The sequence below is a fragment of the Ambystoma mexicanum genome, chromosome 5p (assembly GCF_040938575.1).
Source record: "Ambystoma mexicanum isolate Mex_15411 chromosome 5p, UKY_AmexF1_1, whole genome shotgun sequence".
Lineage (NCBI taxonomy): Eukaryota > Metazoa > Chordata > Amphibia > Caudata > Ambystomatidae > Ambystoma > Ambystoma mexicanum.
Genome location: NC_090930.1, coordinates 1,145,120,366 through 1,145,146,332, shown reverse-complemented (window position 1 = coordinate 1,145,146,332; position 25,967 = coordinate 1,145,120,366). Strand labels below are relative to the sequence as shown.

General features: G+C 46.1%; 1 protein-coding gene across 2 annotated transcripts in view; it reads left to right on the top strand.

Annotated features, from left to right (window-relative positions):
* The window catches only part of DROSHA (drosha ribonuclease III), a 1,388,683-nt gene that overhangs the window by 1,214,008 nt on the left and 148,708 nt on the right, over positions 1-25,967 (top strand). For both annotated transcript variants that reach the window (XM_069613610.1, XM_069613611.1), the window contains exon 26: positions 11,455-11,560. In XM_069613610.1, the coding sequence (XP_069469711.1) occupies positions 11,455-11,560 (106 nt within the window). The remainder of the gene's footprint in view (positions 1-11,454; positions 11,561-25,967) is intronic.

Genomic DNA, 25,967 nt, shown 5'->3' with positions numbered 1-25,967 from the left:
GGGAGGTCTCAGATGCAGTTGGAATCTCAGGAACCCACAACTTCAGCGGTAGCCAGTCACCTTCCTGCGACTGCACATATAGTGGGTCATGGGCCTAGCTCTGCATACACGGCGCAGCAAGCCCAATCACTACTAGAACCGCAAGCTCCGTCATCGCTTCAGGTCCTCTCATCCTTGCAAGCCGCGTTGTAAAGTTACAAGTTAAGCTGCCAACAACCCAACCAGAACAGCAGCACGTACACCCGCCAGATGTACATCCGCCTGTCTCGCCGCTCATGCCTCTAACCAGGTCAGCGGCAGGGTCAGGACCACACTCCACGTGTATGTTGCCATCAAGGTCCCAGACACATGTCACCAGTCAGATCTAGATCACCAACCTCTGCGATGTCACCGGCAGTGTCAAGGTCATTGCCCGGGTCAGCAGAACACTGGCAGTACTTAAACAGCAAGTCTAAAAGCAGGGTCCCCGCACAGCATTAGGCTCACGTCCTGTAGTGCCAAGGCCAGTGCCAGTGCCCCCGGGCAGGTTCAGAGAGCAGGAGGGTGAACTTCAGGACACGGAAACAGAAGGTCCGCAAGACACAGATTCGACCATAACGGCATCCCCGCACACACTGATAGGAATACAGACACCTCGGTGGATGACCAACAGGACGAAAATATGAACCCCTCACCTCCGGATGACATAGGACCTTTTCATGCTATGATCTCTAAAGCCTGTCAGGAGTTTGGTCTAGTACCAGTAAAAGATGAAAAATAATGTTTCTTATTTGACCACAAGGGGATAAAAGAGGAAGTCAGTGGTGTCCATCCCAATATTGGACCACGTGTGGGAAATAGGGCTGCGTACTATAAAGCATCCCTTTATGGTGCCTGCCGCCAAGGGCAGATGGGATAAAAATGCCTGACTCAAATGCCTGACATCGCAGCTCACGCCAGAATCCATTGTGTCTGCAGCGGCAAATAGGAAGGCATATTCACAGGCACAAACATGGGCTGTGCCACTGGAGAACAAAGGTGTAGAGGCCTTCAGGGAAATAGGTCATTAAAATTGCAGCAGCCTGTCGAAGTTCTGTCTACCAGGGAGCTTAGGCAAATATCAGCTGTGCACGATGGTCCCTCGTAGCTCGGGAAGAAGGCGCCTTACCAGGTCCTCTCTGGGTCAGTTCTTGAAGCACAGCAGCTTTCAGATTGTGAAGGAGAGCAACAGCAATTCTTCTCGTCGTCAGGATCAAGCTTCAGTTACTCCAGTTACTCGTCGTAGTCGACTTCAGCTTCCGAACACGATTCCTAGCAGTGAGGGTTCCCCAGATATACTGTTGATCTCCCATTCATTCCGCTGGGTCACACTCAAGCATCCAATCACGACTAAGGTCATTCATGCAGGCAGCCAGCCAATCAGGCACACGATGCATTCAGGCCATTAACTTCTCTCCAGACACTCACAACAAGTTATGTGTATTGGGAAAAGTACCGAGCCATTCAACACTCCAAGCTGCATTCATACCGGTTTCGGGCAGGGCTGTCTCAACCATTGTGTCAACCACCAGATACTAGACAGCCACAACATATAATGCATATTCGTCACACGCTCAATTCACCCAGTTCCCGCCCACAGGCGTACCCACAACATACGGTCGTTGAGAAGGCTCCAGCCAGTCTGGTTGGCACCTCCCCACACTACCATATACAGAACTTCCACCCACCAGCCAGTCGGGGGGAAGGGACAGAGGCAGGACTTCCCGGGACTTCGGGAAGATCAAGGTAACAGGTGATGGAAGGCAAGAGGCCATGGGGGCCATTTTGTCTCCATCAGGAATCTACTGATTCCAAGGACAGGGCCTGGGCATCCCGAAATGGAGGACGCTCAGGGCACCAGTCATTTCAGCACAGAGCTGCCACCAGCCCGTACCCTGCTCTGTGGGTCACACACAGGTGCCCAAAAAACATACACTAGGGGCACAGGGTTGTACCCTTCCCATGGGCGCCATAAGGGTATCCCACGGGTCTGTTCACCAAACCAAAAGAGAGAGCTGCAACGCCAGGAGTCCCACATGAAGTCCTGCGCGGAAAACACAACAGAACACACTATAAAAACAGTAAAGGACAAGGATACGGAGGCCTTGTCCCTCCGATGCATTTCCAACATCACAGTAATAGCTCCTCAGATCACGTATACCGTGCCAGCATGAGAGGACATTCACTCCCCCCAAGAGACCAGGCAGCAGGAGACAGGCTGCAGTGATGCTCTCAGAAACCTGGGTGACAGAACAGAAAGCAAGCGGGCAGACGGGGCACCCAGCAATCCCTATAATTAGTGACTAATAATGCATTCCCCTCTTCTACTGGTCTATTTTGAAGGGTGTCGTACTTGTATGAAAATGATTTGATTCATTGTTTATAGTCAAACTGTCTTAGTGATCTATTTCACTTATAAAATTGTTATGGTTCCTCTAAATGATCAACTTAAACCTCAACTGTTTCATTATCTTTTAGTCTTTAGTTTGTCTTCTCCAGTAATTTGTATTCATATTTCGAATGTATTGTGTCCTCCAACGTATTACTCATCTTTGACATGTAATGTCCACAGCTCGGCTGCTTCGGAATGTATTCATTTTTTTTGGCAGAGGGTGCTCTGCGTTGATGGCATTTGGTTGATGTCCCTTGAAGGCCTCAGTCAAAAGGTGATGTAATCGGATGTTATAAGTAGCATGCACAGCGCCCGTAGCCTCAGTTCCGTTTTTTCCGCAAGCGTGTTTGCTTCATTAAACTTGGCGTGCCTCGTGCTTACTGTGAAGCTAGGATAAGTCTTCATCTTCTACCAAGACAACCTTGAAGTCTGGATTTAAGAAGTGTCTGGATTGAGGCTCCAAGATGTCGATCACAGATCCGCAGCCTACGCACTAGCATCCAATACCTATAAATCAGCAATCATTCGAACAAAAAAAATATGTACAATGAGAAAATCTGCAATGCCAAATCCAATACCAAAGAGCTCTTTAACATCCTGAGAGACCTCGTGTCTCCATCCCCTATCCCAGACACATGCATTAAAGACATCTCCTGGTGTACCAACATTCAAGAAGCACTCCTTGGCAAAATTGCTATGCTACAAGCCAAAATGGAGTCAAAGAAAGCAAGTCTTACCTTCGCAGACAATCCCATCTGTCCTACCCACACATCACGTTTAGACAACCTATTCGAATTCTCCACCATCACTACCAAAGAGGTTGAAGATATAATCAACTCTCAAAAACCCTCCAAATGCCAAGGGGACATTTGCCCCGCCCCATTTATCAAGGACGCGGCCAAACATCTTGCCCCCATCATCTCCTCTATAATAAACTCATCCTTCACATCCAGCATAGTACCCAACAACCTAAAGGACTCCTGGGTCCTGCCACTACTCAAGAAACCTACTCTAGACCCCAGTGTCCCCACTAACTACAGACCTATTACCACTGTACCCTTCCTCCTAAAAATCCTCGACAGAGCCGCCTACCTGCAGATCCAGAACCACCTTGAGAAAAACAATTTGTTAGGGCTACGACAATCAGGCTTCCGTCCCAAACACGGCACTGAGACAGCCTTGATCGAACTCAAGACACAAATGGACAACCTTAAAGTCAACGGCAAACTAGCCCTTCTTCTCCTCCTCGACTTGCCGGCCGCTTTTGACTTGGTGAATCACGACATTCTCTGCAAACACCTAGCCTCAGCTGCCAAATTCTCTGACACAGCCAATGCCTGGATTCAGTCCTTCTTGACTAATAAATCTCTGAGGGTTTTTGCTCCCACAGCCTCTGCTGAACCAGCCCCCGTTACTTGCGGCGTCCCCCAGGGCTCCTGTGTTTCTCCCACTCTTTACAACGTATTCACAAAGCCACTCTTCGACATACTTCACCACTTGGGAGTCCTCTCTACTAACTACGCCGATGACACCCAAATACTCATCCCTCTAACAGGTGACTACTTCACCGACAACACAGTACTGAACAACATTTATTCCATTATCCAAGAATGGATGGCTAAACACGGACTTTGCCTCAACGACGACAAAACTGAGCTTCTTCTCTTAGGCTCTCAACACAGACTTAATAAACTCGACAAACTTTACCAGACATTCACCATTGACGGTAATAACATTTCTGTCTCCAATAACGTCAAAACTCTTGGCATCTACCTTGACTCCACACTCACACTGACAAGACAAATCAACGCTATATCATCCGCCTCCGTTTACACATGCAAGCTCATCAATGCCAGTAGACCTTACCTCTCTACCTCCAACTGTACCACCCTAGCCAGAGCACTAGTACTATCCAAAGTCGACTATTGTAACGCTCTCTACCTGGGTACCAGCCAAAAGAACATCGACAAGCTTCAAGTTATCCAAAATAACGCACTAAGAGCAGCCATAAACATACCCAAACACAAGCACATCTCTGATACCAGATGCGCCTGTCACTGGCTATCTATACCCCAGAGAATTGACTATAAAAACACTCCCTCACACACAAATGCCTATCCATCCAAGCACCCAGATACCTCTCAGACAACTTCACGCAACATACACCATCTCGCCCAACTAGGTCAGCCCAAACTCACCGCTTAAATATCCCCAGATTTAAGCTCCAAAAAGCTGGTGGCACAAGTTTCCCAGTGCTTGCAGCCAAACTTTGGAACTCTACCTACCGACCTGAGATTAGAACTTTCCTTTCACCACTTCAGACACAGCGCCAAAACTTGGCTCTTGGCCAAAGAAGCTTAATTCACCGACCCATTACAACTGTACTGTATACATTATATAAACTACACACTCCCTAACCTTGTAAATAAGTCATAACCTGTATATTTTCCATAACTACGTTATTATAAGGACATTACCAGCAACTGTATCATAAGGTCTTCTCTATATGTAATGCCTACCTATTCTTACCTTGCCTGCAACACTTTCACAACTTGTAACTTGCAACTACATAACCTTGTAACTTGTAACCTGCAACCATGTAACCTGCAACATGTAACCTTGTCAAGCGCCTAGATGCCCCAGGGCCAGGCGGCGCTATATAAATAACTAAACTAAACTAAATTTGTTTGTGGTGTCTCGGCGAGAGCCACGATACGGATGACTGTTCGAAGTGTCAGTCGTTGACTGTTAAGGCCTTCCAGGAACAAAAGGGGAAACTGAAGGTAGGCAAGGTATCCAAGCCCTGTAAATCCCGGCCTGCTGGACTTTCACCCGATGAGTCGAGAGGAGACTCTCCTCGGAGGAAGAAGTCCAAGTGGTCACGCTCTAGGAGTGGTTCCCGCCACTCCTCGTCGAGGCGTTCCAGGAAACTGCACCATAGGTTGCCTTCCTCGTCGTCTTCGTCGGACGCCTCTCCAAAAAGGATGGTATGCCCGTCCAAGTCATCGACCCCGGCGGAGTACGTTGCTTTCCGGGTGGCGGCGATGAAAATGTTTGATAAATATGGCACTGTTCCGCCCATGCCTTCTGACGAAGCCGACATGAACGTTCTCGGGCGCCTTTAAGCCTGGGTAAACGGCGTGATAAGCACCAAGAGCCTTCATGGCCCTGTTCGGACAAGGCATCGGAAGACCACTGGAGATGTACCAAGTCAAGGTCTTCGTCTCCGGCAAAAACTGGCAAAGCCTTCGACAACCTCGAAGCCCTTGAAGGCATCCGCGCCATGCCCGTCGGGTGCGCCTGTCGGGTCTTCAACCCCAATTGTGCCCTAGATGCCGTCGACGCCATTGTCTATGTAGACGCCATCAGTGCCATCTGGGTCAATTTTGCCAGTGAATGTCCCTGGGCAAGTGCACCCTCCGAGGAAGGCTACTGCTAAGTCTTTAAGGCCTGTAGCTGAAAAAAAGATTCACTCCTCTCCCGAGGAAGGATATTTTTTTAGATCCTTCTATGACATTTATGAGGAGGAGGAACACTCTGATGAGGATGTTGTCCCTTTTGGTCTCCAATATGGGACCCCTAATGTTCCTGATTGCCTCATTTCAGAGGAGAGTCGGATGGAGGATGTTTGTCAAACCTTGCACAATGCCAGTGGTATTGACACTTCCCCTGAGCTGGAGTTCGGCAAGCCAGCCCCAGGGGATCATTCCGACTCCTCATATCGAAGACTCATGTTTAGAGTTTTGGAGTATCTGGGCTGATCCAGACCTCCTGTGCACTTTGAGTAAGATCTTACAGATATTTTGGATCAGGGTCCGTCTACCGACCCCGTGTTGACATTTATTGTGGCTCTGCAGAAAAGGGTGGCTGCAAATTTGAGTATCCCGGAGGCTAATCCGGCGGTGAACAAGTATCTGCCGAAGAAATACTGCCCATCCAGTAGCGACCCCGGTTACCTGTCCACTTACCCCACTCGGGAGAGTTTGGTGGTCCAGGCAGCCACAGCTACCTCGAAACAGGCGGCGTACCCTACAATCCCTCCTAATAGGGACGATAACCGTATGAATGGATGGGCACGCAAGGTGTTTTCTGCTGGGAGTATGGCGTTAAAATCAGCCAAATGTACTTGTGCCTTATCAAAGTTTTGCACACTCTGCAGACTTGCATTTCTTTAGCGTCTGAGCATATTCCCAAAGGGGAAGAAACGGATGGCTTTCTGTCTATTGTTTAGGATGGCAAGGATGCCATGTGTGAATCCCTTCAGTCTGGGTTGGATACTGTGGATAGTGTCAGCAGGTCCATGGCTACGAGCACCGTAATGCGCAGGTTTGCGTGGTTGAGGAAGCCTGGTTTTGCCCCAGATGTGCAGGCTCATCTTCTCAACATGCCCTTTGACAGGTCTCATCTGTTTGGCAGCAAGGCTGACGAGAGCCTTGAGAAGTTGCAGACCTCGAAAGCAGCTGCCAAGTCTTTGTGCACTGCTGTTAGACAACCTCAGCCTTTTCGTCCTAGGGGACAACAATTGAGGGGTGGATCCTTTCGCTTCTACTCCTCATTTGGAAGAGCGAGAGGAATGGCCAGTCAAAGGGGCCAATGTAAGTTTCCTCGGGGTGGATGAGGTCGGGGGGGCCAAAGCCGCTCAAGCAGCAGCCTATTTGCCATCATGCACTGCAGCAGCCACTTCAAAACCACTCTGAGGCCTTGAGTCACTTTTCACTGGTAGGGGGCAGGCTGTCTCAGCATCTAGAATAGTGGCAAGCCATTACTTCAGATGCATGGGCTCTGTAAACAATAGCCCTTGGCTACTGCCTACCTTTTTTATGACAGCCTCACTACAATCCACCGGAGAAGCACTCTTTGAAGCTTCAAGATCTGCTCTTTTTGCAGGAGGTATTGACCCTACTAGAGAAAATCGCTATAGAACCAGTGCCTGTAGCTTAGAGGAACAATGGTTGGTATTCCCTGAATTTTTTGATTCCCAAGAAGGACAGAGGACTGAGACTCATATTGGACTTACGATGCTTGAACAAGTTCCTCCGCAATGACAAGTTCAAGATGGTCAATCTTTCTCAGATTCTTCAGGCCTGCCAGCTTCAGCATTGGTTGGTGTCATTGGACCTGCACAATGCTTATTTTCATGTGCTGTTCCATTTCCAGCACAGGAAATAACGGAGGTTTGCAGCTCGCACTTAGTTTTGGGTCCTGCCATTCTACCCCTACCTGGACGATTGGCTGATCAGGGTGCGTTTTCCTGAACAAGCCTTGGATCATCTCAACGTTACCTGCCACCCCCTTCACAAACTGGGCTTCTCCCTCAATTTCAAGGAGTCCCATATGACACCTTCCCAACAGCTCCAGTACATCGGGCTGTGTTGGACACTTCCTTGGGGAAGTGCTCGCCACCCAAGGTGAGGGATCAACACATTCTACAGATGGTCGCCAACTTTCAACATGCCCAGAGTCTTCCGGCTTTCAAATTCTTAAGGTTGCTCGGCCCATGGCATCCTGCATTTTTCTGGTGCCAGAGGCCCGACTGAGAATGAAACCCCTTCAATGGGCTCTCAGGACGCAATGGTCTCAATTCTCGGGCAAGATGTTGGATCTCCTTCGGATTCCGATCCGGGTCTCACAGGATCTTCTGTGGTGGGCCTGCAAAGGAAATCTCATGAAAGGAGAACCTTTTTGGCAGCCGTGGCCGGAGGTAACTGTACTGATGGACGCTTCCCTCACAGGGTGGGGGGCTCACGCCAACAATCTGACCATCAGCGGTCGTTGGCCTCCATCAGAGTCCAAACTAGACATCAATCTTTTGGAGCTGAGCGCAATCAGGCTAGCAGTGAAGGCTTTCCTGCCGTCTGTACGGGGGAACAATGTCCTGATAATGACGGGAAACACAGTGGCAATGCATTACCTCAACAAAAGAGGTGGTGTAGGGTCACGTCCACTGTGCAGAGAGGTGATGCAACTCTGGTTCTGGGCAGTTCAAAAAGGAATCGCCCTAGCTGTGGTGCATCTAGCCAGAGAGGCGAACACTGCGGCGGACACTCTGAGCAGGCAGAGTGTGGTCTCCCATGAGTGGGAGATAGCTCAGGAAGTCCTTCAAGAGGTCTTCGTCCTTTGGGGAACCCCGCAGGTGGACCTGTTTGCAACCATTGCCAACCGGAAGTGCGAGAGATACTGCTCAAGGGAATTTCCTCCAAGGGGAGGTCTAGGAGACGCGTTCGTCGTGGATTTTTTCTTTCCACTTCTGTATGCATTTCCTCTGATACCCATCATTCCTCAAGTTCTAAGGAAGGTTCAGAACCACCATGATCCTCATTGCTCCGGATTGGGCCAGGAGAGCGTGGTACCCGGACCTTCTAGTCATGTCCATTTGTCTTCCGATTCGTCTTCCCCAAAGAGAGGATCATCGCTCGCGAGAGGAAAGTCGGGTTCTCCATCCAAAGGTCAAAACTCTCAACCTTCACGCATGGTTTCTGAAAGATTGAGATATAAGGATTGGGACCTCCCTGATAACGTAATGGAGGTGTTGCTTTCGGCCAGGCGTCCAGCAATCAAGTCCCTGTCCCTGTACCGTTGCCGTTGGCTTAAGTTTTGCGACTAGTGCAGAGGACAGAATGTTGATGCATTTCAGTGTTCAATTCCGGAGGTTCTCTCCTTTTTGCTTTTTTTTAGCACACATGGGGTCTTCAGGTGGGCACCATTAAAGGTTACCTAGTAGCGCTGTCCATATTTAGGCGCTCATCCGAAGAATGCTCTTATTTTAAGATTCCACTGATCACTCTGTTTCGAAAAGGACTTGCAAATGTGTTCCCGCCATCGCCTTTTCATAACCTGGTCTTACAGTTTTTGATGGGTGCTCCGTTTTAACCTTTGAACTCCTGCCCATTGAAGTTGTTAACCTTTAAGACGGTTTTCTTGGTTGCGATGACATCTGCTCGAATTGTGACCGGGTTGCATGCACTTTCTTCTAAGCCACCCTATACTATATTCCACTTGGACAGAGTTGTATTCAGAGTACGTCCTTCCTACCTAAGGTAGTTGCTGACTTTCACTTAAGTCAGAAGATTGTGCTACCCGCCTTCTATCCTCCTCTGCATCCTAGTAAGGAAGAGGAACGGCTACATAGGTTGAGCCCGAGGAGCGCGTTAAGCTTCTATCTTTCCAGACTGTCCAAAGTCAGAGTGGACAACTAGCTCTTTGTGGGGTACACTGGTCACAGATTGGGCCAGGTTGTTTCGAAACAGACCTTCTCTAGGTGGATCATCCTCACTATTTCTGAATGCAATAGACTGACTGGCAAAGACCCTCCTGAGGGCTTGCAGGCTCATTCCACCAGGGACATAGCTATATCGACAGCCCTACACAGGGGTAGTCCTGGAAAGAACATCTGTAATGCTGTGACGTGGTCTTCCATACACACGTTTGTTAAGCATTAATCCCTGAATACTTCACATGTTCAGGATGTTGCCTTTGGGAAGACTGTCCTTTACTATACCATTTAATTGGGTATATCTAAATTCTTCTCCTTCCTCCAGTCTTGGATACTGCTTTGGGAGTCTGTCAAAGATGAGTACGTTGGCGGACACGATCCATTCGAAGAACAATTTACTTACCAACTGGTAACGTTCTTTCGACTGGATGTTCCTCCAACGTATTTCTCATCATCCTCCCAGCCTAGCCCTCTGCATAATTTCCTGTGCTGTTGCAGCTTTCGTTCCAACAAAGCTGAATGCAGTCAGAGCTGTATTGTGGGCACCTGGCCTACACGATGAGAGGGGGGGAAAAAACATGAACCGAGGCTACCGGCGCCGTGCGTGCAACTTATAACATCCGATGACGTCACCCTCGACGGAGGCCTTCAAGGGGCATCGACCCAATGCCATCGACGCAGGGCGCCCTCTGCCGGAAAACAAATAGTTTCCGAAGCAGCCGAACTGTGAACATTTCATGTCAAAGATGAGGAATACGTTGGAGGAACACTCAGTCGAAAGAACGTTACAAATTGGTAAGTAACTTGTACTATTTTATACATGTATGGTATCATGTTAGTCTGTACTGCGCAAAGCAGAGCCAGGCATTGCCTAATAATTATGACACTGACATTGTCTTTTAATTTGCACTTTTGTATCTAACTTGTACTCTTCAAAATACCGTTCCTTCTTTGTCAATCCTTCAAAGGAGCAGAAGAAAACAGCCTTCACATTTGTTTAGTCCAGCATGTTGCACTCTGTAGAGGAGGGGTCCCCAAGTCTGGGCTTCTGGGTCCCCAACCACATCCGGTTTTCAATATAACCATGTCCCTATGTAAATAGCTCCTCAATGTTTTAAAACCTATTTTGTGTGGATATACTTAAATTATGGAGTGGATTAATCTCTTGAGGAATGGACTTGGAGAACCTTGCCTTAGAGACACCTGAGTCAAGGGAATTCTTTATTTCTTTATGCAACTCTGAAGAAGTGATTGTTAAACCTGTTTTCGTAGGTTAGATCTTGCTTTTGCAGTTGTTCCTGCCATGTAGACTCTATAAGACCTGATATTTCGTGACACCTTGCTTTGTAGCACAATATGAACATGTCCTGACCACCCCATTAAGTTACGCAGACTGAAAGCAAACAATGCTGAGCATGTAAGGAACAGAAACATGTCAGTGTTAGGTTTGGTGAGCCACAATGTGTGTGAGCCTTAAGCCCCTGCTGCTTTACACCCACTCAATATCCGGCTTCCGGGCAGCCTGGTCTCTGCTTCCCACTGTGCTCCTTGTTTACTATATAGGCAAGCAAAATGGTGATCAGCTAAGTTCGTTGCGGACATCAAAGGCTTGCTTGATGCAGCCCTCCTTAATCAGGCATACTTTGCCGGGCCTGCAGTGTTAATGGACAAGGAATTCATTTCTGTTCCCTCCTGCTTAATATTGGCAAATCTTGTTGAAACTGTTTGAAAATGTGCCTCAATGCACTTTTGAAAATAACTCATTTTAATTTGCATTTGTCCTAAGTGCTTATTGATCGCCCTAGCATCAATGTTTCTTTTTTTCCCCCAGGGGTCACAACCAGAGGATGGAATTCCTTGGTGATGCCATAATGCAATTGGTAGCCACGGAGTACTTATTCGTACATTTTCCTGATCATCACGAGGGGCACTTAACGGTGAGTCTCGCATAAATCAACTCTGCAAGAAGCAGCCTGAGAGACAGAAACAAAACATATTGCACCATTTAGTAAGTTATTCGACATCTGATGAATAACCGGGTCCTTAGCTGTCTAGGCTCTTTACGGGAGAAGTGCTCATTTTGACAAGATAGCACTGGAATGGAAAGCGTGATGTATGTGGTCAGCGTACAACGCATTTCCTTCTGTGTTTCCGGAGTTAACCAGATCAATAGTTTAATTACAGTGATGATCCAGGTATGCCTCGATACAGGCATCTACCGACGTTAAATAGATAGAGGTATTAAGCATCTATAACCGCAACATTCCATACGCTGTAACCATGCTTCATTTCTAGGCTGGTGAAAGCAGTGTTCACTTGTGGTTTCCCTGTGTCCCTGTAGGTTTGGATTGGAGTACTATTTAGAGAACCTGACTATTCCTATTTGAAGCATCATTGTTTGTCTTGTTTCTTTCTGGTAATGTCCGCACCTGGAGCAACCAGAACAGTTCATATTGCCGTTAGAATTTCAGAATGGCCACGCAACAAAATTGAGCTATCAATCGCCCATTGATAACTAACGTAGTGATCCGATTTGCACACTTTTTCCCCTCCTATCCTACGTTTGTTTGTACTGGCCAGAGGAGATCAGATGCATTTGTGGGGCAGTCCTTTAATGGAACAGATCTCATTTTTTGTATGTATGGTGCTCATTTTGGAGCGCCAATATGCTGTTGCAAAAGTGCTTTATTTTTTCTTTTCTTTTCTATTTTATTATTTATTTCTTTTTTACAAAGCAAAGTATCCGTTTTTCTAATTTAGAAGAATGTTTGGCTAAACAGCTCACTTTGCCAAGTTTCAATTTACAAAAGGTACTGACCAAAGAATTTCACACGAGTACGTTCTGAATGGTATCAGACAGGGCACGCTAGCTCATTCACGGAGATGTAATTTTCTGAGCAAACTTTTTTGCTACTTAAAAAATAGTTTGCTTTGGTTGCTTAATTTTTTTGCTTGTTTTTTTCTTTTGCTGATGGTTATTTACAGAGCACAATGTTATTCTGTAGCTTTAGACCTTTTGTTGGTTTTGGATGCGCATTGCGCTGCTTTTATTGATTTTCAAAAAGGAAATATTGCAGCATAAAGGCAGTGGAAGTAAAACCTGCATGTATTATGCTCACTTAATTTTACTGTCCTAGGAAAAAAACCGATTGTGTTGTATGCAGTTAGGGTCATAGAAAGACTGTTTACGAGACAGTTTAATTGCAAATGCAATGACAGTGAAGAAGGCAATTTTATAGATAAGGAAGTAGAACTGACTGGGAGCCATTGATCGAAATCAGCAATGCCACGTTACAACCTCTTCAATGGGGGTCCAATGTGTTATCGTTTGTAATGCAAAAGCACAAGTGCATCACAAAGTCAAGGTTCCTTGACTGGTTGTGGTCAGCTAAAGAATGAGAAGAAAGGGGGCAATGGTTCTACAAGACTCTACAACAGCAACCTGAGCAAAGGGTTAAGCCACAGATAGCATAAAGGGCAAGGCTCCATCTTCATAGTACAGGGACAAAAGTGTTGCCCCTTTAAACACTCTCCTAAACCATTTTTGTTCTGCATTGAGGTCTGCTCGGTACATTAACAAAACACTTGCTCACCATCAAGTTGAGTAGGGGAAACTGCGAAGTTGTATTGGTGGGCTGCAAGCTCAACCAGGAACATGGAGTCAAAGATTGAAATCCATTCTGGATGAACCAAACTGTTGTCCTTACTTTGCCAATATAAGGAGTTAAATTTGATTGGTAAAATATCACACATTGGTCAAGATCCGAGTGACAATTCACATTGTGCAGTGGGATATACAAGTAATCACTCAGCAGTTAAAACGTCATACTCAAAGATGGATGGATGGATGGATGGATGGCATGAATAATTCTCTGCTTTAAGTAATTACCTTAGGTAGGTAAACCCTCGCTATGGGCTGTGATGTTTCGGTGTGCTTATGTGTAACAATAGTATGATGAGAGTGCTTGTGTCTGACACCTCCATATTGCATGTGCGACACTTTATTGCAAGCTAACAATGAGAGTATTATTACGTTTACAAGTTAAGCTAATCATTGCAATTTAAACATTTAGAGCAATTTCACAGTCTTAGTCAAACAAAGCAATCTGGAATGTTAAGTATTTGGGCTGCCTATCTTGTCTGACATCTGGCCTTATTCATCGTCATTGAAAATGCTGGTTAGGTGTGATGGGCGTTGTAGACTAAAATGTCTGGAGAGCCATAGGTTGCAGACACATGGTCTACAGCACAAATCCTGGCCCTCCTATAGGATTCTCATGTCTGTATGTAGAAGTAATGTAACCTTAACACTCCAGTATGTGATTCATAATTTACATTGTGGCCATTGTCTTCCCTCTAATGAATTCACAGCAACATCTCCTTTAGGCCCTTTCTCCACCTTTGGGTACCCCCTCCCTTCTCTGTGCCCCTCAGAGTACTCTTACCTCCTTGTACCCTTCATTTGTTCAGTTGACCAACTCTCCCTCAGGGTACTCTCTTCTCCCCGCCCAATCGCGCATACTCTTCTTCCTACCTCAAGGCACACTCCTTCATACCATCTCATTAGGCTCGTCTCCCCACTTTCCTTCTGGTCCTCTTCTGATTAGCCCCCTCTGGACTATATCTTCTCCCTATATTTTCAAGGTGCCCCTCTTATCACTTCTTCTAAGCATAGCATTGCTTGTAATGAAGCCTTCCAGACTGTGAGTATCAAAGAAAGTTTGACATCACAAGCTCCCGGTTAAGAATCCTAAACATGAGTACCTCTATGAGCGGGACCTCAGGAAGTTTAAATTGTGTTTTTGTTTTGCTTGTTTACAGTTTAAAAAACAATTCCCAATATTACGAGAACAGTGCATGAAAAAAACCTGTTCCTGTTTTATGAAAAACACTGTAAACATGTATCACATCATTAACCAGTATCCCGTATTAGTAGGATAGGATGAATAATTGGAAATAATCGTATTGTCACCATATCTAATCACACATTTGATAAGTCTGGTGATGCCACTGGAGATGTTATTACACATGGCGAAACGTCATGACCTTGCATCAGTTTGCATTATGAAAAGGGGAGGAGGTGGATAGATGTGCCAAACTAAAAACCTTTCAATATGAGCAGCCTGCTGATGGCCCGAAGAGGACACCTGCAGCCGATTAGTATCAACACCATTGTTTTCCCTGTGAAGGCCGGCTTCTGATCTCAAGAAGACCTTCATTGGTGCTTTGACCCCTGGATCGGTGGGAACAGCCAGTCGCAACCCCTCCTTGGATATCCGTGCCTTTGGAAGTGACCGCGCACAAACCGATGGATTGACCAGCTCTCTCCTGGGCTACCTCGCTGTAGCCATCACTGTTGCGAGCAGAGCCTTGGAACTTGGCAGATCATCAGTGTTGGCGATTTTACTAAAGTCCTGACTTTAGAAGACACAGTACAGGGCTCCAACTCTTGGGTCTGGCCTGAACTACCCAAAAGGTTTGGTAGATATGGTCGAGTAGCCAGTGTAGGAGCGAGTAGGGCTGTAGGTAAGTACAAATACCTCCAAGCACATTTATAGTCCAGAATACACTTAAACACACTAGCTTTATAAAAAAATCTGGTTATTTATTATAAACACTAAGACAGACTAACGCAATACTGGGATTTCAGGTAAGAAAACATGTTCACATATATGCAAGAAGATATTGGCTGAACGTTGCTTAATTCACTGGTAGACCTTAGATGAAAAACAGGTAAGTAGTCAGAGTATGTACAATACTTCTTGCGGTAATATACAATTACAGTTGCTTTTCAGCTCAGTGGAACACAGTCTACGATAAGCAGCAGCTCTTTACACTAATTTTGGATGCACCAGACAGACCAAGGTCAGCTACACCTAAAGGAACACTTTTAAAGAATGGCACACCGCTCTTCTAGGTCTAGGCAGGTAAAACCTAATGTTGTAATATGCTATTACAGTTGCTTTCAAGATCAGTGGAACACAGATCTATATAAGCAATAACGCTTTACTTACTTATTTTAGGATGGCACACAGCTAACTCAAGGTAAGTAAAACCTATATACTTGTTAAAGGAGCTATCAGCAACTTAAGAGGTAAGTATAACCGAAGGCAGACTTATTCTGGACACGCTAACAGCAAGTCTGGAAGCAAGACCCAATTGGGGACACTTATACATTCATCTTAACAGGAATAGTAAAGTGAAACCAACACCATGTTGAAAAAGACTGGAATTAAAGATATGTTTGATTATTTTAAATTTATAAATGTAATGTTTTCACAAGGAACTGTTACAATTGACTATAAGGCAACCTAATTCAGCTAAATCTTCCAAGAGGCTTTCTTCCCCTGAGAACCTCCCACCTTGTTCATTCCCATCAACAGGAGAGGATTTCACATTGGCATGTTAATCAGAAGGGGAGGAGATTTCCTCTGCTGCCCTGAGCAAGGAACAATGGGTTCCTTAAACTGAATAAGAATGCTAATTCGGGTGTGACTGACAACAACTACTCTGGCAGGAAGACAAGCCATGTGACCCTCTGACTCAGCCCAGCTTTGGAGGCGCGCCAGACTGGAAATGTGGATTGAAGTGGGAGTAAATGTATGTTTTAGAAAAATGCTTATAGCAAATTGTACTGAACTGACAAAAATATAAAACTTATAGGTTGTTAAAATGAAAAATTTGCCCACAGTTTAAAACTAATCTGGAATCTGTGCGATGTTCTGAGACTGAACCCTGGAAATTATTCATATTGTAGCCATTGTGTTTGTTAGGAACATGAAAAATTACAGGATTGTGCCCAGATGGGATGTGCATGCATGTATAAGAATTGGTGCAGAACTAACATTGAGAAACCCACCAAAAGTGTGAAAAATTTGTCATTTATGAACTAAAGCTTGCAGGATGATAAGAGCTGGACAGCGATGTACCTTAAGCAATCTGTCATGTAATTATGTATTATTAACAAGTTGTACATCTTGGAAATATGTTTTTGGGGGGAGAATAGATTTCCTAAGTAAAAGCAAAGGGGAGGGGATTTCCTTTGGACCATAAACACAGTGTCACTCCGACACACATGACACACTGATCCTGTCTCCAATCAGGAGAGGGGAAATTCTCTGACCTATCAGATCCTTAGAGGGTTGGGCATAGATAATCATCCTCCCCACCCACTTTGGAAATGGATAAATAGGGACTGTTGAGGACCCAGAAGGACCCACACTTTCCACTCTTCAACTGATTTCTTGGCGAAGCACCCTGCAGGAAGATCCAGACTCCAGACATAGATCCAGAAACCAGACTCTAAAACTTTGAAGCAGAAAAGCCCAACCCAAAAGCTGAACTCTTCTCAGCTGGCCTTCTGAATCTTAAGCAACCTGATTTTAACCCATAAACTTCCAAGGGGCACCACAAAATCCAACAGCCTGGCTGAGCTGTTTTGCTGTTCTAGCTAAGAACCTTGTGCTAGAACCAAGATCCAGACCCATAGAGCAGAGCTGTAACCAGAACCATCCCGTCAGATACAGTCCAAGAGGCCGTGCAGACCAGAGTGCCTTACTGAGAGCAGAACCCAGTGCCTGAGACCTGTCCGGTGGTGAGAGAATCCAAGCCAAACCCTTGACCAGATCTTTGACGGGCCCATTCCATTCCAAAGCCATAGGAGTGAGTATTTAGTATAGAACTGTCCATAGTCATCTCTTAGTTTAAAGTAATCCTAGTCAATCCATTTTAACCTATCCAGAACTGCATTATAGAATCGTGTGTCCATCCTGAATTCTTCTCATTATATAGTCTGTGATAATTGTAGTGATAATCATCTTGGCACTAATATATATTTTCTGGAGAAAGGCAATCGTCTCGTGCAGACAGAAACCATCCGGAGGCGCTTCTGGATAGGTGGCTGGGCTGTCGTGTAGTTTGCGGCTCCATAGACTGTTTAGTGTTAAGAAATCTTTGTTCCAAATCTTCAACAGCGCATCTTTCATTTTGAAATCTTGACTTTTTGAGAACATCTACCTCTACTAAAACCCCTGTAACTTTTGAACCGTACATCCTAGAAACGAAATTTAAATGTCATTTTGAAGCTAACATCCTCAGCTTTCAGACGGCATTCCGATTCCTTGTAGTTTTTCCGGAATCGCGTTTCCCGCACGCGGAAAAGTTGCCGCGATTTGCCATTTGGCTCAATTTCATTCTATGTAAAACAGCTATTTCTTTCTTTCAACTTCTGAATTCCGTTTTCAATCTGCTAATCATTCTATAATCATTGCTAGTGTTGACCTGAACCAATTCAAAGCAACTCACTTGTTCTGAATCTCATTTAGCGAATTAAAATCAATTTTAGCATTTTCCCATTCATTGCAAACCACATTTAAAAGCAGGGGGACATTTCAGGCCCGATTCACATCTCTGGACGTCTAGCAGGATGCCCAGAAAGTTTTGGCGAAATTCGGAATTTGGAAGACCATGCACTGCACAATGCCTCGAGGTCCCATGGTATTGGGGTATTGCAGCCCGCAAGGTTGCAGCATGACTTAGGATGGCTCAAAATACAGGTGGTCTTGCGATTAGTGCATCTCAGCAGCCTTTGGGTAGGAGTCGCGTTCGGGACTCCCAGGATGATTGGAAACGAAGGGCTACCGCAGGCTCCGATTATACTGCTGGTCCACCCGGTCACTGGAAATCGTCTTAGCTGCGGTTTCTTCATCATCCTCTTTGGATTTGGTTCCAGTGGTAGACTACCTCTTCAGCTTCCAGGATCGAACTTTTATGCATGAACCCAGCCAATCAAACAGCCATGCAACATTCAAACTTGGGGGGGGGGGGGTTGGCAGTCCTTTCAGGATAGGCAGCCTCCCATTTTGCACTGTATTCTCGCAGTCCGGCTGGAAAACAAAGGGCTGCAGAGTTTTGGACTCCTCCCACGCTTTCTGCCTTCACATACACTCTGGATCCTGGGCGTGCTTGACCGAGGTCTCCCAGCAAAGATAAGATTGGTACAAAGGAATTTCCTGCCCTGGAGGTCAGGGAAAGGAACAAGAAAGGACAAGGAACACTGAAATGGTGAAAAAAAGAAGGCAGGGCCATTTTGGTAAAATGAGCACCCATTGGTGCCTTTACCAGGGTTACAAATGAGTTATAACGAATTGAGAAATAAGAAATGCAACTTTACTGGGGGGAAAAAAACAGATTTTGTTTTTTTATTGTTTTTGCTTTCAGGTTTATTTTTTAAATCGTGGGTACCTCTCCCCAAGCCCCCTGTTCACCAATGCTTCTAACCCCACCCTGACCCACCCCCACACCTTTTAACCCCTTACCCTCACCCCCTATGTATTTAGCATTCAGTATTTTTGTCGGTAAATTTGCATTCAGTATTTTTGTATTCGGTATAATCACTGCATACTCTTTACCGGGGCTGTTGAAACAGCCTGTGGTAAAGGTGCACTGAATTAGTCAAAAGGTGCACTGCCCCAGCCATTAAAAGGTAAGCTTGTCCCTCAAACAGAAAAGTTAGTTAAAATGAGAAAGGGGATACATTGTGTCTCCCCAGCACTCCACATAAGTTGTGGGGTGCTGGTCTCACCTAATGAAATGTAAAAGGCATCCAAAGATCCTTTCTACCCCTGGGAACTGTAGTTCTCACAAGATTGTCCAGAGAAAGTTAAAAGGGGATCCCAAAGGGCAACCCAGCAACAATAGGCAATATGTGCCAAAAGGGTTATATGTGATTTTACCAACCACAATTAGTGTGGTACATTTCATTGCGGGCAAAACACTGAAAAACACTGATTTTCTTTTTTTATTTAGCCCCCTGGTGTTCCACCCTTACAACGCCACCCCAGACCCATCTTTGATCCATTTTAAACCCTTACTTCCCTTTACATATTTATTTAATCTTTTCAGTGTTTTTCAGTGTTCTTGTCCGCTCTGTTATATCCGACTCTGTAATGTTTGTGATAAAATGACTAGATTCCACCAAAAACTGTTGGAGGATAAAATTAAAAAGGCACTATGGAGAGTCTTAAAATGACACCCATAAAAAGAGTAAGACTGTGAGTGTGAAAAAAGGTTCCGACTTAGCGGGGTCTAGGGAAAAATATTCTACCAGTCCAGCAAAAAGTTCTGGGGTTGACACAGGTGAGGAAGATTTATTGTTGATATGAAAATGTTACCTGACACAAAGGTGTTCACTTTTCTCCACAAGTGGAAGAGCGATACGCTGACCAATTTGGGGGTCCCCCGGGACAGATCGCCACACCGAAGAATGGTCTCCAGTCTGAAAGAAGCACCTCACAAGATTCCGGTCTACACACAGTTCTTCCAAACACCATTCTTCTTCCTTGTTGAAGGGAATCTCCTGAGGATACTACTCCACAGGTACCTTTCCCCAGCCAATCTGATGGCTTCGGCTGCAGTCCCCCTGGCACTGACTGAGTCCACAGTGCTCGGACAAGCCAGCAGAGACTCGGATGTGTTGTGTGGCTGTGCGAGTTGTGACACAACCACGTGCAAGACAGACAGAATCCCAGCTCGTTGCCACATTGCTCCATCTTCAGACCTTGGTCTTCCAGCCTCTACGTTCCCCTCCATGGCATCGCTGGTGCCAACTATGCTGTGTCTCCTCGAGAGTCACTCCTTGTAACGCTCACCTGATTCCCACTGAGGCGCAGGTCTGGCTTCGAGTGCTGATGCTTCTTCAATGGTGAAGCGCAGGACTCTGAAGATGGACAGGAAGGGCCCTCTACTCTGGCTTCTCCGGCTCGCAGGAATATTCCCCTGTGCGTGAAAAGGGAGTATTACCTACTGACTGAGTTATGATCAAGCCTCCCACTCTCTTCCAACCCTCCACGATACCCTTCCTCGATTCCCCGTGAAGTCTCACCTTAGGGTCAGGAAGGATGAGCTCTCCATCCTGCTTCTGATGCAGGGGCGCGTTGAAACCCAGTTACTTCACTGGATTGAGGATTGATGGGAGTTCAGGTAAGCTTGACTATTCAGGTAAGGCTCTGTAAAGGTTCTGTTGCAAGTTCAAAAGTCCAAGCTTAATAATAATGTTCATTGTCTTTTTGCAGCAAGCGCTAATGCTTATGTCTTTTTTCCCCTTAGGGGCCGGGGTTCGGAATGCCAGAGATATGGCACCAACCCGAAGTGAAACGTGCAGTTCCAGTTCCAGTAAATGGCAGGTTAGTTCTGGATGAGCGCTCGGGAACTGACTTTGCATACGCTCATTCAATGTCTGTCTTTTTTCCCCATAGGGGACGGGGTCCGGAAAATGCCTGGAAGCGGCAAGACCCGAAATGAAATGAGGTAAGTCTTATTCCCTTCCTTCTCTCACCTCTTATTCTTGTCTTTTTCTCTAGGCTCTGGGAAGTGGCTGTGTATCCGGATGATCGCTGCTGAAGATGGAGAAACCCAGGAAAGGTGAGTGAAATGCAGCGCCGCAGCGATCGTAACAAAATGCTTTTAAAAATAATGTCTTCCCTTTCAGGATCATCAGTGATGTCTCCGTGGTGCAGATTTAGCTGGTAAGGTCTCTTGTCTCCCTTTGCAGGTGACCCAGGATGCTGACAGGCGTGGCTGAAGTCCAGATGCAGGAGCTGACACGGTGAGCGTCCAGCTGCGAGGAGCAGAACAACGCGAAGCGTGAGTTGCTGATCGGGTGTGGTTTAAATAACTTTGGAAGAAGTCCCAAGTGTGTATCCTTCCTCCGATCAGGTATGTATCCTTCCCCGACCACACCCGGGTGGAAAGAAGTCCCACAGGTAAAGTAGTTCCATTCAGGCCTCAAGAGGGCCTGGATGTGGCAGAATGGTCTGCATCAGGTAAGTGCACATGAAAACACTTGAACACATGTCTAGCTTTATGAGCCTGGCGCCTAAGGCGCCAGGACAGAGGTCCAACATGAGCCTGGCGCCTAAGGCGCCAGGACTGCGTCCAAAGGGCCCCAGCTTGGGCCCGCTGGCACTCCCCTGGGGGAAATGATGCCTGCTGGGTCGGACCTGGCTCCTTGGAGGTAGGCATCATGACACTCCTCTTCTTAGGACTGCATTCATGTCTCGCCTAAAAGACATTTGAGGAAGGGGAACCGATTTCCTTTGGCATGAATCCTTTACAACCTAGTGAAATCGGGGACTTCCCAGAGAGGTTCCATGGTGAACAGGGAAATTTGGTGGACATTGCAGCCGATTTGCAGGATGCAAGTGACCTCGAGGAGGTGCAGCAACCTTTACTGTGCCCTGTGCTACCCCAGGTGTGACGCCTCTATGAGTCAGACTTCCACCACCAGTCCGTTGTGAGAGGCAGATTATTCCAATTCAGCGACGAATGTGCTATTGTCACTTCTGACGCTTGGGTCTTGCAGGCCATTCATAAGGGATACTCTCCCATTCGGTCTTTTCCCTCCAGTTCGCGAGCCAGAGATCCAGTTCTTGCCTCTGGATCCCCTCCTGTTGGAGGAGGTCGGTCAGCTCCAGGCAAAGGGAGCCATAGACATAGTACCCTGCTTGGAACGAGGCAAGGGTTGGTACCCACCTTTATCTCGTACCAAAGGAGGACAGGGTGCCTCATCCTTTCCTAGACCTGCGACTTTTGATCCTGTACTTATGGAACCTGTACTGGATCTCCAGGGTGCATGCATCCATGTCACCATACAAAAGAAGCACAGGAAGTTCCTGACAATCAAAGTAGGAAATTGGCATTATCAATAAAATGTCCTGCCATTCAGTCTGTCTTCGGCCCTCATGATCTTCACCAAGCTGCTTGCAGTGGTAGAGGCTCACCTCAGTAGTGAGGGCATCCATGTGTTCCCTAGCTGGACGATTGGCTTATCGAGGCTCGCTCCTGAGCAAGCATCAGCACACTTCTACAGGACATACAGCCTGTTGTACAGCTTGGGCTTATCCCTGAACTTCAGAAAGACTCACGTTTTGCCATCCCTGTCCCTTCGATTCATCGAGGTGGTCTTGGACACTGCTTGGATCGGTCCTTCTCACCCGAGGACGGAGTAGCAAATATCTCCAAGATGAATCTTGTCTTCCAATCTCTGGAAAAGGTTCCTGCCTCTGCTTTTTTGTGCTTACTGGTTCTCGTGGCTTCCTGCAATCTTGGCCCATTAGCGCAGATGGTTGCATTAATGCTTATGAGTTGCCATTGTTCTCCGTTTCAGGAACAAACATCAGATGTTCTTCAGGTTTCAGCAAAAGTGAGCAGAAACCTGGAGTGGTAGTCCCGGAGAGACCGCTTATTGCGAAAAGGCATTGTAACAACAATCTTGGCCCCAACTGACTCCAGTCACAGATGTGTGCCTGAAAGGCTGGGGTGCTCACCTCCAAGACCTTAGGGTGAGCTTCTTGTGGTCCCCACCGGAGTGACAGGACTCCGCAACTTGGTGGAGTTGAGGCTGGCCCTGGGTGCCTTCCTCCCCTCTGTAGCAGGCAAGACTGTGCTAGTTCTGATGGACAAAAAGGTAGCACTACCTAAACAAGCGGGTGGTGTGAGCTCCTTGCCTCTGTGCAGAGAAGCAAAGATTCTAGGCTCTGGATAACGTGTCTCTGATGACCGCTCACCTGGCCGGCAAGAAGAACGTGCTGGCGGATTCCTTGAGCAGCCAGTCTTCAGGCCCTCTGTCAGGAAGTTCTGGAGGAGATTGTTTCGCTCTGGGGAACTCCTCAAGTGGCTCTCTTTGCTTCCATTGTCAACATGAAGTGCAAGTTGTACTGCTCCAGAGAATTTCCTCAACAGGGAGCTTAGGCAGAGGCCTTGACGGTAGAGTGGGACTTCGATTTGCTCTATGCATTCCTGCCGATCCCTGTCATTCCGCCAGCTCTCAGGAGATTACACTTGTTTAAGGCCCCAATGATCTTGATTGCTCCGGATTGGGCCTGGAGAACGTGGTAACCTGATTTGCTAGACATGGCCATCTGCCCACATGTTGCCTGCTGCAGAGGCCAGACCTACTCACTTATTCAAAGGGGTGGGTTTTTTACCGCTGCCTCCAGAGCCTGAATCTTCATGCCTGGCTGCTGAAAGGTTTGAGGTATAAAGAGTGGGATTTGTCGGAGGACCTCTTTTGACGGACTCCTCTCTGCTAGACCTGTCACCAAATTCATCTTTGCCTGTACGTAGCTTAGGTTTTTGGCTTGATCCAGGGGCAAGGATCTGGACCCTTTCACCCTCTTCACATCCTTTGTACTGGAGTTTCTGCTTTCTTAGGCCTGGATGGGCCTGCTGATTGGCACTGTGAAGAGGTATTTTGCTGCCATTTCTGCTTTTAAGAGATTCCCTGGGTAGGGCTCTTTTTTTTCACGGATCTATGATTTTTTTCCAGTTTTGTTTTTTCATTTTTGATCTTTTTATTTCTGCCGAAATACACATTTGCTGGATGTTATTTGCCTATTTTACCACTTTGTTTACTGCAAAATGCAGGGGGAGAGCCCCAGCATACCTGCCCTCCCTCTTCATACCTTACCCCATGAAATATGGCCAAACGAATTCGGCAGAGGTGTATTTCGGGAAAGGTGAGGAATATCTTTTTCACAGTCCCCACAGTCATACAATTCTTGGGGGGGTCTTGGTAATATGTTTCCCCCACGCCACTTTGTTCTGGCATGGGATTTGAATTTAATGTTAACATTTTTAATGGGTGCTCCATTTGAGCGCCTTCATTCTTGTTCAAGATTGCCTACCCTTAAGATGATTTTTCTGGTCGCCATCACTTGCACTAGACCGATGACTGAACTATCTCTTCATCTGGTGTTTTAGTTTCTCTTTCTGAATCTGTCGTCTTAATTGCTGTCTCTGGATCTGTCCGCATATTAGTGTCTCTCCCTGGATCTGTCATCGTCTTAGTTTCTCTTTCTGAATCTGTCGTCTCAGTTTGTCTCACTGGATCTCTGTTTCTCTTGCCATCTCAGTTTCTCTCTCTTGATATATCGTCACCTCAGTTTCTCTCTCTCGGTCTGTGGTCCTAATTGTGCTCTGTCATTTATTTTAACATCTGTTTGTTGGCATTTCTCTCAATTATAACAAAAGCATCCTGCCCCCCCTTCTCTGCCCCCTCAAACTAGCCCCCCACCCACTCTGGGTTGATGCCAGCTCTCAGTCTGTCTAAGTGTGTCATAGTCACTGTCATTTTCTCTTTCTGAGACTTTCTCCACTTTCTCTGTCAGTCTCCTATTGTGTTTCAGTTCCTTTCTCAGTCTCTACTGATTCAGTCACTCTCTGTTGAAGTCTACCACTCTGTCCCCCTGTCTGTCGGTTATCCTCTCTGCCAGTCTCTTAGTTCGTTTTTTTTATTTGTTAAATGTATGTAGCACTTCCCAACCATAAGATAACTGAGCGATGTATCCTAAAAACACATGTAAATAATTAAAAACAAAATATAGAATAATTAATAGAGCTATAACCAAAGATAACAAAAGCACAAAGAAATGAGTTCATAAAATCATTAAGGAAAAGCCAGCAAAGGGCATAAAAAACAAAGGATTTAAGTCAAAACAAAGGTTTTAGAACCTTTTGAAATTCAAGTTGTGATATGAAACGGTTTATTGGAGTAGGCAAAGCAATCCAGGTATGAGACACCTCAGTGCAAGAAGCCTGAACTGAAAAACGGGTCTCTGCCTTTTGTCTCTTGCTTGTTTTCTTCCATCTTGCTGTGGAGTATTGTGACGGTTAGGTTGAAAATAACTCAAGGAAATGTAAAGAAAGAATTCTAAGCTGTATACAAATTTTGTACAGGGGCTGGCTGAATGTATAAATTATGTATTATGAGCATTTTGCACTGTTAATGCTGAAACAACCATCCCCTAAGCCCACATAAGGATCTGTGTGGTGGTATTTATATATTTCAGAACTGAGGGTCTTGCTTGGGTGGTGGATTCGAGGTATGTATGGTACTTAGGCTCTGTTATTAAGCTTAAAACCTGTAGGAAAGAGTTGAGACAACTACTTCAGTTGTCCCAGAGGCAAATTGTCATACGTGAATGCTGCTCAAATGTTTCTTAGACAGAAATGGTCATACGGCCTTCACATTATCCCATCTTTCTTACTTCAGTTATAACCAGGATGTTAACATGAGGATTGATGCCCTCTTTGCATGGGCATGGCTGGCAAACTAGTGCTGGGTCTTGTTACAGCACAACATTGCATTGTGTCGCAAACTGTAAGTTAAGCTGTCCAGGTCCTCCTGCACATGGTAATGTATAGCATGTATGTTTGTATTATATATCAGTGATGGACAGTCTTTATTTCCCAATAGAAAACAGATTGTTTAGGGTTTCACCGTTCTGTTGGACAATATTTCCAGCGATGAGTAATTGAGGGCTAATGGTGTACTGTATGTTAGCA